Source organism: Lissotriton helveticus, chromosome 3_1, assembly GCF_964261635.1.
Source record: "Lissotriton helveticus chromosome 3_1, aLisHel1.1, whole genome shotgun sequence".
NCBI classification, from domain to species: Eukaryota; Metazoa; Chordata; class Amphibia; order Caudata; family Salamandridae; genus Lissotriton; species Lissotriton helveticus.
The window spans coordinates 73,220,527-73,238,428 of record NC_136061.1 but is presented as its reverse complement, the minus strand read 5'-3'; the positions used below and the strand labels follow the sequence as shown (position 1 = coordinate 73,238,428).

Below are 17,902 nucleotides of genomic sequence, written 5' to 3'. Positions count from 1 at the left end.
TTACTCAGGTTCAGGTAAGGGGTTTGTGGTGAGATAGGGAAGGCAGGGATCGGGGGGGATATCTCACCACCACCGGTGGAGGTCGGGCTGGTCGGCGACATGGCTTCCATTTCTTCGAAGGATTCCTTGTAGCTGTGAAGGTGAGGCTGCAGGGTGAACAAGGACGCTCTGGGTTAGTGATAACCATGTTCGTAATCCCCCTATTTACAATTTCACAGAATATCGTAAAAGTAATGCATTCAAGACAGATCCACTTGAAGAGCAATCTAACCAGTCACCGAGATACCTCTAGAGGCTTCTAATACAGGCACTCTAAAAAACAGACAGACAATGAGACAATCAGGCCATGTAGGCTAATTTGTGTCAACAAAGGAATAGGGGCAAGTAGAACTGAAAAGTCAAAGTAATCCAACTACATACCCCAAAGCTTTGAGGGACAGCCCATTCTTTGGTATATCTGAGCTTCTAGTAAGGAACATCAGACCATGCCACTCAACCATTCACTCACCACTGGTTTGGTTAATACTTACCAGTTTTCTGGTCAAGTTGTGGTAGGGTAGCAGAAATGAGGTGTTGATCAACATTTTGGTGCCTCACTACAGATCTAAATCATTGACTAAACAAGGACGGGCCACTTTGAGATTAGGAAGAATTTGAAATCCTATCACTGCAGAACAAATGTAGGTGATATCTCCCCAGGACTTATCGATCACTTGGCACTACAACAACATATGGCAGAAATCTACCACTCGGTGAGAGCATCATAAGCGTTTAGTAGAGATCCAACAGTGTTTGTAGACGTGTGGGTGTGTAATGAACACAACGTACATATTTAAACTGAATGAGGCAAGGACTAGCTGATAGCGTAATCTCATGAGGGGGGCTACTTGTTTTCAGTCCACCCTCTCTCAATTGCACCATGATTTTACTGACAATGAGCCAATTTTTCGAGTACAATGTGCGTAATATAGGAAGGTGTATATGGTTTAAGCACCACTTTTCAACTCAGTTTGTAATCTAAAATCAAATTACTACCACCAGAGAGGAGTCCCTCAAACAGAGAGGAGTCCCTCAACGCTGCCACAAAAACATTCACGTTGCATTCATCATTCACAGTCTCTGTTTTTTCCCATAGGTACTCTCTTAACTTGAAGAAATATTGGGTCACCTCTCTCGGCCTCCCTCCTGGGTTGGCAGCGATGGTGTTGAAAACCTCGGGCGAGACACATCGTACAGGAGACCGGACATTCGTGGGGCTCCGTACACTTCCAGAATGTGGTGCGTTATTTTCGTACTGGCCTTCGCTGGTGGTGCGTCTTCGTGTTGGTCCACCTAGCTCGTCTGGGGTCTTGTCGCGAGCCTGCACTCCTGGTAAGAAAGACGAAAAAAGCAAGAAGTTTTACAATCAAAATAAAAGTGGAGAAGTGTGAGAAGGAAATTTCTTAAGGTAGCTCCATTAACTGTCAATACAGGAAGGAGGGCAGTAGCAGCATTTATTCATTGTCGTTTTTGCACAGATCTTGAAGAGTTCTACGGTACGGGTATTTGGTATGAAATGAAGATACAACAGGGAGAAGCACTCACGAAGGTGACCAGCACTGAAAAGCGTCAGCGTAGATGGTGCCCTTGTCAAAAAAGCAAGGTATTTTCTGAAATCTGACAACAATGTGAAGAGGTAAAGGGATGGAGTTGCTATGTGTAATACCTTTTTTACATGGGGATCTCCCATCAAACCATGAGTATCTTGCTGGGAGGAGCAAAAGACAGGTGCAAGAGGCAACACTAGGCAGCAGGTCGGCTTTGAGGAAGCAATTGATATAGCCTGGTTGTAGAGCATCCATCCTGCTTAAACTGAACCTCACATAAGGGGCATTCTGAGAAAAGGCCTTCAATGTAGAAGGCTTCTGAAGCAAAGGCTCTGATCATTTGAAGCGTCTACTCCTGGTTCGCCCATTGATTCTACAAGTGAACTCATTGAGTAGAGGGGCACATCCTTCAGCAGCCCCTCACCCTCTCCCAATGAATGCCCATGGCCAGTAACCCTATGCCATGAAAAAGGTACACCCTTGTCTCTTCTCAATGGTAAATATACAGCAATGGCGCTGGTCAAAGTTGTCCACAAGCGTTTGATACAATAGTCCAAGTAATCGCTGAATTATTACCATTTCATCAAACTGTATCTGCGCATGCACTAACCACAAAGAGTAGAGGATTCCTTGCATTTCATGTGTGAATAGCGGTGTAGGCAGAAGGTGTTATTCAGTAAGAGGAAAATCCACAGAAGCCTATGGTGCAAAAATACTAACCTCATTGTAAATCTACTGCTTGCCTTGTGTTCTTCAGAGTTTCCATGAGATACTGCTGTGTGACTCAGGCTGTTATTAAATATATTCTGACCAAGTGGAAAACTCTCAGAGCTGAAAACACACACTCACTCCACGAACCAATGAAAACGTCCCGGTGGGAGTCGCGTCAATGCTGAAGATGTTCCTGGCCATTTGTCAGCTCTGAATCAGCATCTCCACCAGAGAGCAAACGCGACGCCCTGCACAGCGAGGATGCTGGCACAAGACGGGTGACGGATTGAGGTGGGTGAAACTCTGAGGCTTCACTTCCACAAATTCCTCAAATTTCTGGAAATCAAGCTTCTCACATTTTCATAAATATGAACATTTCTTCATTGTACTTGTGGGGGAGGGGACATGCACAAATAGAGTTTGCATGAGAAAATAATTTGTGCTGATGTCTTTTCCAGCTAAATGAATGTAACATCATGAAGAATTTTTTCCACTTGTTTTGCTGAATAAAAACTGGACTTTGACAATGGACAAGATTGTAGTGTCAGGCCATGGACAAGTCTGCTTGGATCTTTGCAAGCCCTAGACTATCACTCGCTTCCTCAATCCCCTGTCCACAATCAATCTCATCCCTGAAGTCACATCTCTCTCTAAGTGTAACAACAATGCCACTACTAGTATTAATAATAATAATAATAATAAGAAGAAGAAGAAGAAGGAGAAGCAATGTAAGCAGTGATCTTGCATTCATATCGAAGAGCAATTAAGATAATCTTAATAATCATTATCCTGATAATATTAAGCTGTTTTAAGGTACCTTCGACAATCCATATGACATACAACTTTCTCACATACAATTAGTATGCATACACATTTGATCATTTATCAGCCTCGGCAGGAAGAATGTCGGTGCCAACCTTGAGGAGACCTCACTGGTGCTCTGCTACCTCCCCCCTGCCCTGTCAGATTTACCTTTGGACACAAGTGATGGTTTCCTGCAGGGGGGACCTGGACCGCATTATTTGGGGGGATAATGTGGGAAGAAACACAATGGAATCCTGTGGAAATAACCATGCACAAACTTTCTTTTAATTTTAAGTTATTCATTTTTTATAATAAAACAAAAGAAAGAAAATAAGGGTTTGTGGGGCCACCAGCAATGTGCCAAGTCTTAAATCAACATCTTTCCCTCCCTTCCTCTATTCTGGAAGTCAAACTAAGGAATTTGAAGAATTTTTGAAGTCTTTAGGCCGATGGCCACTGACCAAACTGACTTCATGTCCTTGGCAATTCTTTGTCTACACAACATTTCAGTTTGATGTTAAAGTCGTTATTACTGGTGTGTGTCTCCCGTCAGATGGGCTGGGGTCATATCTGATGACACAGGACAGCCGTATTCAATTGTCCCCTTTGTAGCTGCAGACACCTTGTCTGACAGTCTTCACCCTCAAAGTGAAATGGAGATGGAATGAAACCTTATTTGATTGAAAGAAGAGGGCAGCCAATCGGGCAAAACCTTCCTTGCCATTTAACTTGCCCGGAAGTGGATCACGGGATTGCCAGGTTATTATTGGCATAACTGAAGTAGTAACCTAGGAAGTGCACATGGATTCTTCAGTTTCAAGCCAGTTCAGATTGTGCTTTCCCCAGAATTGATCAGACTTTGTACTTCTCAGCTTTAGTTTTTCCACCTCAACTAAAAAACCCTGAAATAAAGCAAGTAAACATTCTTCAGTGTTTGCAATTTTGTTTGCTATGTTTTGTATTTTAATTCTTAAACATTTGCAAACAAATTGACCAATAACACATGTTTACGTCCATCGCCTTGGATTAGTACAGAGTACTCCTTATTCAAAGAGGTCTTTGAATTAAAGCGATTTGATTATACGTTGTGTGCATTTGTATTATCTGTATACAGCAAGTAACGTATGCTTTGCCGTGGTACAAGGGTGGCAACTGGTTAGTGCACCTTCTCAATCTTAGTTCTTAAGTAGGGCTGGATCCAGAGGGAATCTGACACATACAGCAGATCTGGGGTGAAAGGCTTTGTAACTCAGTCGCCCATGCTCATTGGACGATGACCATGGTGCTCAACCGAACCTTTCAACCAGCAGTCCTGGTAGCGCCTTACGTAGGCTGATGGTTCTACACTTCATTGATTATATATCTGGCCAGGAAGAAGTTACTTCATTCATGAAAGGGCCCCAAGAATGGCACAGGAATGCTGGAACAACCCTCAGTCTGCTTTTCCTGTCTGTCCGTCCACTTGGGCCTCAGACAATATGTGCCAGTTCTGTGCCAACTGGGTACCCTGTGTGCTGCACCCACCATCCTGACAGCCCACAGACACCTACGTATTGTACACAGAGTGCGTTGCCTTTGTCGATCAACTAGTGTAGTTTGTTCTCTGCAGCATAATTCAGCGCCATCTTAAGCGAGCCAGGGACCATAGAGTTCTGATGGCAAGATGGACGCCCCACAACTCCTAAAGTTAAACAGCCCTTGCAGTAGATGGTGCCTGTACTCGGAGCACGTCACGTCGCGCAGAATACTGAATAACCAGCGAGACGTGCGTGCGTTTCCCAAAGGCTGTGTAAAGAAGGGAGTTTATAATTGTATGGAGGGAGGGAGGGAGGGAGGGAGGCAAGGAGCAGGCAGGAAATCCTCTTTCTTTCGTGGGGTGACTGAAAGGACCGAACCTCTCTAGGTCGCAGAAGGCCGCTCTCCATCACAGCTGGCGGCTGCATTCACTCACTGCGAAGGGCCCCTAGAAACTGTGCTAACAGCCGGGGGCTCCGCGGGCACGCCCCCCGTTTTACACCCCTTCCTGCCAGCACAACCACCCTCGCCCGGGAAAAAAACCTCGCTCCTTTGAAGATAACTTCGTCAGGATGAATGTGCAATTGTACAGAAAAGCGCGGGAAGTTAAAGCGGAGCGGGACGTGCGGATTGGCTCTGGCGGAGGTGTTCGGGGGCTTTTGTAGGCGGGGGCTCACGGGAGGGCCCCTCTCTTTCCAGCTGGATCTCATTGAAAATACCTCGTGGCACTGGAGAAAGAAAAATTAGTCAATTATACAGCATTATAGGGGGAATTCAAAGACAGACCGACTTCCCAGTCACCTCAAATCTCGTTCATCGGGCGCAAGTCTCAAAATCTGGAATGCTGCCTCCATTTTGGCCACTTTCAATGGCCACATATATTTCAAATGAGTCTCACAACAAGGAGTTTGCATTTTTCACGTAAGATACAAATGTTTGTCCAAAGCCCTAAGCTCACCTCCGGTCCACGAATATCCAATCCGAAACGGAACTCTGAACCAGACATTTAGAGGAGTTTCACCTAACCTGTCTACCACAGCTCTGGAAAGCCTGCCTACATCAGCAGCGTGACAAGGAGCTGCTAATAAGGATGTATAATACCTGGGAGCCTGTAACACATTTATAAAAGCCCATCTCCTACTTCCTTATTACAGACGAATTGTCACATCTCGAGTCACAAATACATGATGTTTTAGCTTCTCAACTGTAATGCGTTATTACAGTTGAGTAGTTCTTACATCACAATACCTGCTACAGGAGCCAGCAGTCGGGGTGGAAGGCAGGTCAGGGAGCACAATTACAGCTACAGAATAAACAAGGAAAACTAGAACTGGATTTTACTTATTTTCATATCTTGTTCGAGAAAGATAAATTGATCAACTGAACAAAATTATTTATTTTTTGCTACAAGTTTATGTCTTTCTTCGCTGAAGGCCATTGCAGGAAAGATAACATCTCTACCTGTTTCTACACAATCTCAGCCGCAGCGGTGTTAGCCTGACTTTCATTAAGATGATTTGAATATCTTTTTTGCAAAAAATACTAACTTCTTTCATGTATGTGTTTGTTTAATTATGTTTGTATTGCATTTTCGGTTAATAAACAGTAGTGTGTTGGAGTACAGAATATTGGGATACATATGTTCATTCATGCTGCACCAGAAAACAAAGCATTAACTATTCACACAAAATGTACATGCACATGTCTTACATACAAGAACTATCCTATTCTGCTACATGTGATTGTATCAGATTACTTTGTCAGCTCATACATTACGGCATGAGTCAATAAGAATTGCCCTCTCGCCTGCAGCGCCCTGCCTGCTTCAAATGATGTACAAATCAGTGACTGCGTTACTACCAGGCGCGCAACACCCATTGGACTCAAAGGGCTTCAGCCCCCCATCGTGTGTGGCAGCCCGGGATAAGACAGCTTCCCGGGCACACACACAGCCACACCGAGCACTTCACAGGTCTTTAAAAGACCATTTGCATGTTAATGAGGCCTTGTTGTTGTTTCACCCCTTCTAAGAGCCCCTGCAGCTCCACTGTGCATGTGGCTTAAAGATTTAGCCCCCCTGAATTTTTTTCTTACCCCCCCCCGAAACTGGTCTCTGGTTGCGCCTCTGGTCACTACCATCTGAACAGTAGTCAGCCCCCTAGGGGGTGTAGTGAGACTCTATCCCCAGAGGGGTCCAGAGCTCATGCTTCTATGTGAATCGCTGTAGGAAGTTTTGTTTAACTGTCTGGTTCCTCGGCTTGTATGGTGGCCCCCTCACCCAAGGCCCATGTTGCCATCTCACACTTCCATCAACTGTGGGGTGTTCCATCTGGGGACTGCCAATGTCGCGCTACGCCCCTATGGGCTAAAACCAGGGCCAGGTCCACATCCAAAATCTGTTGCCCACTTTTTTGCTGGTCTGCTTAGTGTAAATGTCCAGGATACAAATGTCTAGAGAGTGTGTATGTCGCGTCTGTTTAGGGTGCATTCTAGGTCTCTGACCACCCTGGTCCAGAATCTCATTACTGTAGGGTAACCCCATACCATGTGGATGAAGTCTGCATCCGCCTGAGCACCGTGAGGACAGCAGACAGCGTCCAATTGCCTCATGCTCTTCAGCCTGTGTGGCTGTGAGGTAGGTACAGTGTAAACCGTTGAACTGCATGTACTTGTATCATGTGTTTCGTGACACTTTGTGCACCCTTTCCATGGCTCGCTCTCATTCCTTTCCCCTGAACCGTCTGCCCAGGCCGGTTTCCCATCAGTTTTGTAGTGCAGGTATTTTGCCTGTGGTCTTGGATGAGGTGGTCTGGTAGATCCAAGACACAAGTCTGTGGCCACTGCCAAACGTCGGCAAGGTCTGCACCAGGTCAAGTGTGAGGGCCTCAGCTGTGCCCACAGTCCAGATGTGGCCCATTGACCGTAGCAGTGTGGTATACGTCACTTCTGTTGGCGGTAGGCCCTCAATCCTGACTAAATCATCAAGGACCATCATCCCTGCCTTTCAGGCAGTGCCTTTCCAATGGTTCAAGACCCGCAGCAGTCCACTCCAGCTGCCTGTGTTCCATAAAAAAAGCCTCCGCCGGGCATGGGTATACCACTATTGGAAGCACAGGTCCATACAACAGGCAATATTGTGCTTTCGAACCACTGTGTTCCAACAGCGGAATACTAGGCTAAGCAGTACAGTGCACTGGACTGCTGTAGCCTCACTCCCAATATCATTGCCACGAGGGCATCTCAGTGACATGGGTCTACCGCATTCCCCAGCTCTGCTATATGGCATCAGGCTAGACATCTGACCAGCTATTGTATCTGGGCTGAAAAGAAGTACGATTCAAAGTCCGGAGTCCCAGCATTTCCAGTGAGACCAGATGTCTGCCTCATCTGGATCACATCAGAGTGCTTAGTTCCCAGAACCAGCTCTGTGCCATCCATGCAGGTAAGTTCACTAAAAAGTATTAGACTCGCAGCAAGATGACCATTACAGACAGAGCAATTCTAGCCATAATAGATAGCGCAAGAATCCCACGCTGCTTTGTAGGGCACGTAGTGCCTCTCCTAGGGTTCCTTCCCTCATATCTACACAAGTTTGAGACACCTTGACCTCCAAATATGAGAGAACTTGATGGGTCCATTCAACACTGTATTGGGCTTGCGCCACAGTGGGCTCTGGAGTTCGGGTGACACTGGGAAGGTACAGGATTTATTCCAGTTAGTTCGTAGTCCCAAGACGCTTGGGGATCTGTATGTTCCATGGGATTCTGGTATTGGCGTTGCGTATGTATAGGAGCGTGTCATTTGCGAAACGCAATAGAACATGCCCAGTGTCTGCTTTTGTGTGTTATATTTCACAGTATCGTTCCACTTTTATTATTCTTGCTGCCAATGAACATAAAGAATGAAGATGCCAAGGATTTAAGGGGCTCCCGGGTAGGCTGATGGTCTGATCATGTATTATAAGGAGTAAAATATTCCCTACCTTATGTTAGAAGGATGTTGCAAGTTAAGCTTCCAGGATGAACATCATTCTCCTGTAATATATTATCTGTTTAATATTAAAAAAAACAATAAAGTTTATATATATATTTTTTAAAGGATATTGCAAGTCACCTCAGAGTTCCATTACCATAGCAAGGCCTATCCCTGCTGATGAGGGGTAATACCCCGAAACACGTGTCCAGGGATGGCGAAGACAGCGAAGATAGCAGAAGATCGAAAGATGATGCATCGCGAACACTTTACTACATTGACCAGAGTCCTTAGGGGCGACACCGCCGGTGTGTGAGTAGTGTGCGACCCCACCCCCATTTGTAACTTTAAAGCTCCCTTGAGCAGCGGGCTGACGAGCCTGGGATCCCGCACCTACGCGCCTGAGTGGTACTATACCTGGCAGATATTGGCAGCCATCGGCAACCCCAGTACACGGCCTATCCCTGCTGATGAGGGGTAATACCCCGAAACACGTGTCCAGGGATGGCGAAGACAGCGAAGATAGCAGAAGATCGAAAGATGATGCATCGCGAACACTTTACTACATTGACCAGAGTCCTTAGGGGCGACACCGCCGGTGTGTGAGTAGTGTGCGACCCCACCCCCATTTGTAACCATAGCAAGGTGGTGCAAAGATTTATTTCACTTGTTATGTTTTGCAGTGTTGTCGATTTCCTCCTTTTATGAAGTTTGGGACATTTCAGGTTTAACTTCACCTTTGTCCAAGTAAAAATGTTCTGGACCTGGCAAAATCATTTTCTGCACGCTTCATTTTCATTCTTATGAAGGTTAGATGAAAGGAAATATGTGCAAACTTTGTCTCTACAAAATTTCTCTCTGCAAGATCACCTTTTGCACCGCGCGTATGCACATAGCAAATGTGTCTAGAATTTTTCTCTGAAAATTTCCCCTGTGAGACATGAATCCCACAAAAGTCATGGGGGCTCATTTATGAGGCCTTGCGTCACTTTTACGCCGCCGGTGCGTCACTTTTTGTGATGCACCAGCGGAGTAAAAAATGTGCCTTGCTGCACCATATTTACAAAGTGACGCATCTAGGTAGATGCGTCACTTTGTAAACCCCTGCGCTACATTATACCTGCGATACAGAAAAGGGGGTGGTGATGAACAGAGTGTATGAATTAAGCAGACCACTCTTACCCAGTCCAAAGATCAGGGCTTGATCCATCACCGTTATTTATCTCACTGCCCCATCCCAGCTCAGAACCTGGCTATATGCAAATTAGTTTGTCCCTGGCCCAGTGCATCATGGGAACAGGGCAGACCAAACTACCAAGCCAATTCTTCACCAGAAAGGAGACAAGCTACCGGGGACCGGTTTCTGGCATTTCAGCCTCTTCGGCCCGGCTTGCTTGAATCCTGATGGAGCAGTGAGAAAGGGACTCATGTCTGAGTATACCCTGCCACACCTATAGTGGCCAAAAACGATACAGAAAAACGGTGTTGGATCTAGCCCTGATCTCTTGACTGGGTGAGAGTACTCTGCTTAATTCAGAGACTCTGTCCATCACCACCCCTTGTTGTAAATAATTTTGTCCACCCTAAGCGTGGAAGGGTATACTCAGATGTGAGTCCCTTGCTCATTGCACCATCAGGATTCTAGCAAGCCGGGCCGAAGACGCCTGAAATGGCAGAAACCGGTCCCCGGAAGCTTGTTTCCTTCCCAGTGTAAGAATTGGCTTTTGTAGTCTGGTCTGCCCTGTTCCCATGATGCACTGGGCCAGGGACAGACTAATTTGCATACAGCCAGGTTCTGAAACTGGGATGGTGCAATGAGCTAAAAAACGGTGTTGGATCTAGCCCTGATCTCTTGACTGGGTGAGAGTACTCTGCTTAATTCAGAGACTCTGTCCATCACCACCCCTTGTTGTAAATAATATACATTATACCTGCGGCAGGTATAATGTATGCAAGGGGGGCGTTCTGACGCAAGAAAGGGTCCTAGAAGTGACTCAGTGAAATCTATGAGATTTCACTGCGCCACTTCTAGGACACAAATGCGTCAATTTCTTACGCCTGCCTCACAGCAGGCGTAAGGCTGACGCAGGCACTAACAACATGGGACTTGCCCATGTTAAAGTACACATTGCTGGAGTTGCGTCACTTTTGTGACAAACTCCAGCAATGCGTCACTTTTGCGCCTACAGATACGTCAGAAATACTGACGTATCTGTAACTCTTTGCGACATGATGCGTCATACTGTAAATATGACGCATCGTTAGTGTCGCAAGGAGAGCGCAGTGAAAAGTGACGCATCGCTGTTTTCATGCAGCGATGCGTCACTTTTCGTAAATGAGGCCCATGATTTTTAGGTAAATGCTCGAAAGCATAACACTTCCCAACCTTTGTGAACCAGCATGGTTATCCACAGAACCCTGCGAACACAGAAAACAAAACTGAGCCCATCTACACCCAAGAGTGTGAGGCTGCTGCTGTCCCTGGAAGGTGTACGCCTGGGAAATTGCCCCCTCTGACTCATCGTACTATGAGTAAGGCAAAGATTCTTATAGACTGTAATTCCTGTCAGGTGCGCACCATAATGCTAAAGAGATAGCCAACTTGGTGGTTTATATATATGATATTACATGTTTCCAGGATATGATATTATTTCCGTTTCAGGTCGTCATTTAGGTTTATTATCTTTGTGCAAACAAATTAAAAAAGTAATTTCTGTTAAAGCCACATTAAAAAGTACAGTTCTCTCCCATCCATCCAAAGTCAGGCAGCAGGAGAGGTCACTGTGAAATATTTACAGCACAATGCTATGTTGATGTTCACGACACACAATTGATGGACGGAATGCAGAACAAATCAAAACATTCACCCCAGTCAAGAGATCTGGGTTAAATCCACCCTTCTTTGGTCCCCAAGCCACCTCAGTTCAGACCTGGCCATATGCAAATCAGTCTGACCCTGTGCCTCATGGGAACAGTCCAGCACGAACTGCCAAGCCAGGTCCTCCCTGGACCGGAAACAAGCTTCCTAGGACCGGTTTCGGTCACAGCACATTTTTGACATCTCGACGTTGTGTTTATTTCACTGGTGTGTCCATTTTGTTGAGTCATTTCAGTCCCAAAGGGCTTCAGTTTTTCTACCAGGTGGAATGGCTTATGCATACACCAAACACAACAGTAGAGTGAAGTTTCAGGTGACAACTTCTAGAAATAAAAGGTCACCTTTGTCAGAACGTATTTCACGTGTGAGCGTATATATATATACAACCAAGTGTTTATTAACGAAGGACAGATGAGTGAGTTGATGATGTAGTGGAGGCACTTGCACAACTTAAGTGACTGCCCTCAGAGCGCTCTTAGGTAGTCAGATGAGACATGGTCCTCACTGCATTCCTTGGAATATCCGATTGCGCTCTATATAACCCGTGGTAAAGGCCGGAGCCTTCAGTTCGAGGCCAGCTGCATCTCACGCCGAACTGGAAGACCCCAGTAGATGATGGAGTGCAGGGGCTTCTATGGCACAACTGAGAGAGGATGCCCTCAGAGCGCTCTTAAGTAGTTAGTCGAGACATGGTCTAAACATGGTTCTTGTTGCATTCTTCAGAATATCCGCTTGCTCCCTATATAACTTGTGGTAGAGGCCGGAGACTTCAGTTCTAAGGGCAGCTGCACCTCGCATAGAGCTGGAAGCAGCCGCGGTCCGTGCAGGTAACAGTGGACGGGTCAGTGGGGTGGAGGGAGGATTCAGACGGATGATGACGAGGAAAATTGATTATTTATTTAATTTTTCCTCTGCATCGTTCCTCAAAATCCCTCGCCCACCACCTGGCCCCACCTCCCCAATGCTGTTTCCTGCATGGACCTCGGCTGACTGGAAGACCCCAGTATTCCAATTTTCTGGAGGAGCTTATGGGGCAAATTTCTGCCACTCATCTAGGAGCCTCCGCACCATATGCTGGCCAACTGCTGAAATGACAATTCTCCACCATTCTTTTAACATCATCTAATCTGGAAGGAGCACATGAGCAGCCAAGACCATGCGGGGGTCAGATGAAGGTCAGATGTTCTACTTATGACTCGAAACCTTCAGCCTCCTAGGCAAGTGTCAGGACTGAAAGCCTTCACTATCCGGCCGCCTCCCCTCAGGAAACACAAATGTATATTAAAGCTTATCACTGACAGTGAGTAGAGTAACAATGCAGAAGCGAATAGCTAAAACATGCATAACTGAGCTAAAAGATCAAATTCATAGTGAGGTTACTCTATTGTTGAAGTAACCTGGTAACATGCAGTAACTGTGGAAATATTTAAAACATAATCAGTGAGTTTGGCTAGACTTTAGATGGGACAGAAGAAAGACAGGGGTTCTTAGACCTCAAACATTCAGCTACCTTCATCAGGCTGTTACAATATTTATTTGTTCAGTCAGTGACTCTGTTTGACCCTTTAATTCGCTCTCCATCACCTTTCTCCCTCCATCTTCGATTATACCTGTGGCTCCTTCATCTGCTGGAGTCTCAGCATTTAACTGATATCTCAATTTATATAAGGAAGAGGAGGGGGTATCAGGCGATCCAGGGGAATGTCTGGTCTCCCGCCTTCGACAACCCTCTGTAGCTCATTATGAAGAAAGTCCCCATTCTACTTCTCTCTGCACGATGGGGAGGTTTCTCCGTAGGACAATGTCCTACCGCGCTCATCCTGGATGCGGATAATGGTTTTACAATATATGGCTACTCTGGGCTTGCCCCACACTAAACATGCTGTCTTCATCTTCAAAGTTGACTGTCGACTCTGCTGTCCCAAACCCCTTCCCTGCAAAAAACCTTTGATGGGGACACCTAGCTTCTGGCTGATGTGGTCAGCTCCTGTGCCCTTCACCGGCTGTACTGGGTCTTCGTTTTAATTCTCTGGGTGGAAATCAGGGTTCGGCATGGCAGACCTGCTCTGAGCCCCATCCTGGTGCGGCATGTCTCGCCATCGGAGCTTTGTTCGTCTTCTTCCCTTCCATGCTCAATAAATCACCTTTCTTGCTGTTTCAGGTGGATCTTTCTGGTACCCCTCGGACAGGGTGGTTCAGAGCGCCAAAGCAGTAAGGTTGCCACTATGTTAAAACTGTGTTTATCTGGTCACTGATGTGCCTGGTCCCTTGTTGATCTGGTCACTGGTTTACCTGGTCCCTTATTTATCTGATCACTGGTTTGCCTGGTACCTTGTTTATCTGTTGACTGGTTTGCCTGGTCCCTTGTACATCTGGTCACTGGTTTGCCTGGTCCCTTGTTTATCTGGTCACTGGCTTGAATGGTCCTTTGTTTATCTGGTCACTGGTTTGCCGGGTCCCTTGTTTATCTGGTCACTGTTTTGCCTGGTCCCTTGTTTATCTGGTCACTGGTGTGCCTGGTCCCTTGTTTATCTGGTCACTGGTGTGCCTGGTCCCTTGTTTATCTGGTCACTGGTTTGCCTGGTCTCTTGTTTATCTGGTCACTGGTGTGCCTGGTCCCTTGTTTATCTGGTCACTGGTGTGCCTGGTCCCTTGTTTATCTGGTCACTGGTTTGCCTGGTCTCTTGTTTATCTGGTCACTGGTGTGCCTGGTCCCTTGTTTATCTGGTCACTGTTTTGCCTGGTCCCTTGTTTATCTGGTCAGTGGTGTGCACGAGGTCACTGGTGTGCCTGGTCCCTTGTTTATCTGGTCACTGGTGTGCCTGGTCCCTTGTTTATCTGGTCAGTGGTGTGCACGAGGTCACTGGTGTGCCTGGTCCCTTGTTTATCTGGTCACTGGTTTGCCCGGCCCCAGCATCACCTCCTTCGAAATAAACGCTCGGGTCACGGGTGCCGGGGACGGACCAGGCCCCCTCCTCATCGTTCAGAGACATAACGTTATCAAGTTAAGGCCCCCGCGCTGCCAGAGAGCGGTCAGAGCCTCTTCTGTGCGCGTGGAGGCGCCTCGTGCGCCGTGGGCTGGGCTCACAGCTCTGCTCCTGAGGCGAAGACTCGCCCATTGTGCACATCTTGGCATCTGGATGCGGCATTTTGAGCGCCCTGTGAATGGAGGCGGAATGCAGATTCTTGGCTGCGCGCGAGCTGCGTGGGTGTTTTTAATATGCAGGAGGGGTGGCCCGATCCGCACAGACACACGGGGCTTGTTCATCGTCTCCTGACATGGATTGAGGAAACTTATGCAGTCCATACAACAAAGAACAGGCGCCCTCCCCCGGGCTCGGGCTACTCCAAGGGCCATGGGGACTGGACTGTGAAGAACCGCCATATAGAATGAGCCACCTCACAGCTCAGGTGGCGTCTGAAAGCTACAAAAAGAGGCACTGGGCATAGAATTGTGTCATCAAGTCCCAGCTCCACCACTGAACTCATTGTCATCTTGGGCTAACGGATGCACGTCCGGTGTTGTGCTGTGAATCAGGAGTCCGTGGGACAAGGGACTCGTGCAGTCCAGTTTATCGCATTAATATAGCGCTAAAACCGTAAGGTGGTTCCACTAAGAGCGAATGGTTTAATGAAAGAACTGGTTCTTCAATATCTTTTAGAAACAAGTAATGTCCTTCTTTCTTGTGACCTCAGGTAGGTTAGTCCACACCCGCCCAACGCCCTGAATAATGTACGGTGTGCTAAATATGTAGCAACACACGGAATGTGGTCATTACATTGCTGCACTAGGGATGTGCATTTTTGCAGATTATTTTTTTTCCCAAATACCTTGGAGATAGCTTGCAAAATTACAATCTTCTTGAGTTTTACGACTCTTATTTAAGCATAGTTACCACCAACGTTTTGCTGGTCCAATGTATTTTTTTTTGTTGCTGAGTAATATATATATGGCATTGCATTTGCCCCCTACCATCCTGTCCCTTGTTATTCGTTTACAGAAGGACAACTATGCTCAAGGCCAGCTGACTGAGAGAGTTCTGGTTTCCAAAGGCGTTTGCCAGGGCTGCGTCCCACCTGCAGCGTTGTTTTCGTTGTAGGTAAATGACATTGTGCACTATTTAACCCAGATCCACACTGATGCCCCTTCACTTGCAAATGTCAAAACCCCTCTCCTTCTATTCACTGACAACACATCATTGATCTCCTGGACTACGAGTGGATTACAGAAACTTTTGACTTGTTTCAACGAGTTCTGTCACGCTTGTGGTTCAGGGATCAACTGAACAAAAACGAAACTAATGCAATTCAATCAACACAAATCTTTTAAAGAGATTTTAGCATGAGCGGGGCCACACTAGACAAGGTGGATTCCTTTGCTTACTTGGGCGTGCAGCTTTCTTCTGCATGTCATGGAAACACGTTTGCGATCCCCCATCCTTTTACGTCCCAGCACCCCTTTGTACCCCCGTATCACTGGACCTGGGTGTGAGAAGGTTTGAGGGCAAAGCTAGGTTGCACCCTCTCCTGGATTGGAGGAGAATCAGGACCACTCCTGAGCTTGCCCACCACGCGGCCGCATTTCAGGATGCCCTCAAGGTTGAAGGCTTCAATAAAACTCCCTGGCTTCACACATCAAAAGGATACTCTTTACTCTTGGAATACCCAATTTATTGGAGACACCTGCCGACGACCACTTTCCCTCTAAAGTATCCCTGAAGGAACAGCTCTGGCTTAGTAGAAAGGCCAATGATGCTCAAAAAGCTGCCAGTGCCACCTTGTCACAAGAGTTTCTCGACTTCAAGTCTTCTTGTTGACTTGAGCTGTTCTGGGACTATACCACCGTGCCAATGGACAGGAAGTTATACTTCCAATTGAGAGTGGGCGCACCTCCCCAGAAACTTTTCACTTCTAAATGGCCGGCTTTAGGATCTTCTGACTGTCCAGGGTGCAAACATTCCAAAGAAACCATTCCTCATGTCTTCTTTGCATACCCTGCCTATGTATGCCCTCGCCGCTTCTGCCTATCACCCATCTGCAAGCGACTGGGAACACTCAGGCTGCAGGCCTCTATATGCCTGTGTAGGCGCTACGTATTGGGTGCTACATGGATGTTAAGAAGGAAGGCTCTTTCCAACCAACAGGGCAGGGGCGGTCACTTCTGCTCCTGCCCTAGCTCTGATTTGTATTTTGACGCTCTTTTTATCTGCTGAGGGTCATTTATGCAGTCTCTGCACTTGGTTCCTGATTTGCACTTTCATGATGCACTGTTTCTTCTGCTGCTGTTGCCTGTGACCCCTGGCAGCCTCTCAATCATGACTTTTCTTATTTTATACTCATTTTCGGTTTCATTCTCCTTTGTAGGTATGAATTTGATCTTGTAACTCAATAGTGCGAGATTTTAGCGATTTATTATATATTTTATGTGTTTCATCTATACTTTTATGGCCCTAGTGGACAAAAAAAGTTACATTGACTTGACTTGACCTGGCATTGCAAATGAGATAATACTTCATTGCGTCAAATCAGACAAATATGTTAAGTGTGAGGTAATCTAATTACACACTTTTAGAGAATCCTTTGGCCCTAAAAATGACTCATCAGTACAATCTGTTGTTTTAAGGCACACGGGGCATTAACAGACACCCAGGGCCTTTTTAGCCTTCTTTTCTTTGGAATGAGAATTGCATTATGGAATGAACACATTATGCACAAAAGTAACACGTGTAGTCTACGGAAATATAATGTATTAGGGGTTGACTATGTTATGCAAAAAGTTAGGTACTTTTTTCTCAATTTCCGACTTCAGGACAGATTTTGGAGTCAGGGGCGGCACCCCAGTTTGAGGATAAATGAGGGGTAGGTTTTGGTGCCGTCAGAAGGTAAACATATATGTTTGACTTCAGACATGGATGGCAATTAAAATCGTGCCCACAAAGCTTTGCAAAGCTTTCAAACCTTTACCGTAGAAATGTTTTCTGCACCTGGTACATCTTTGCTTGTGGATGAAAATGTTCACAATAACAGTTTTATAGAAGCATTGAACGGAAAAGCGATGCTGTTTTTTTCTGCAACAGTTCTTCCAACAGTAGTGGAATTTTACAGAGATTTGCCTTAATATCTATTGTTAAAGGCTTCTTTCTCAATTTAAATGTAAACCTTGCCACCTTGAAAACAGTAGCAACGTGTATTTAAAACAAACTCCTCAGTGCTCAGATCAACACACTCGATGGGCCTAGGATCGGGGGAGATACGAGGCATATCGGGGGGCCCTCACTGGCTGCCCTACAATCTTAGCTGCAGCCGTCGGGTCCCGAACAAACGCCGAAATTCCCAAAATAGCCCGTGAGTCAGAGACGCCGCTCCTGGGAGCCGCCGAAGCCATTTCATAATTCCGTCGGATCGGGGCTCGGGGCCCCTGTGTGGGAACCAGGCC

General features: G+C 46.3%; 1 protein-coding gene across 2 annotated transcripts in view; it reads right to left on the bottom strand.

The window, feature by feature from the left end:
- Positions 1–17,902, bottom strand: part of TNS1 (tensin 1) — a 1,078,078-nt gene that overhangs the window by 103,309 nt on the left and 956,867 nt on the right. Inside the window, exons 20-21 of one of the 2 annotated variants that reach the window (XM_078679262.1) lie at positions 1,169–1,368; positions 5–146 (exon numbers count right to left, since the gene is read on the bottom strand). In XM_078679262.1, the coding sequence (XP_078535388.1) occupies positions 5–146; positions 1,169–1,368 (342 nt within the window). The remainder of the gene's footprint in view (positions 1–4; positions 147–1,168; positions 1,369–17,902) is intronic. The other variant, XM_078679263.1, reaches the window with a different exon arrangement.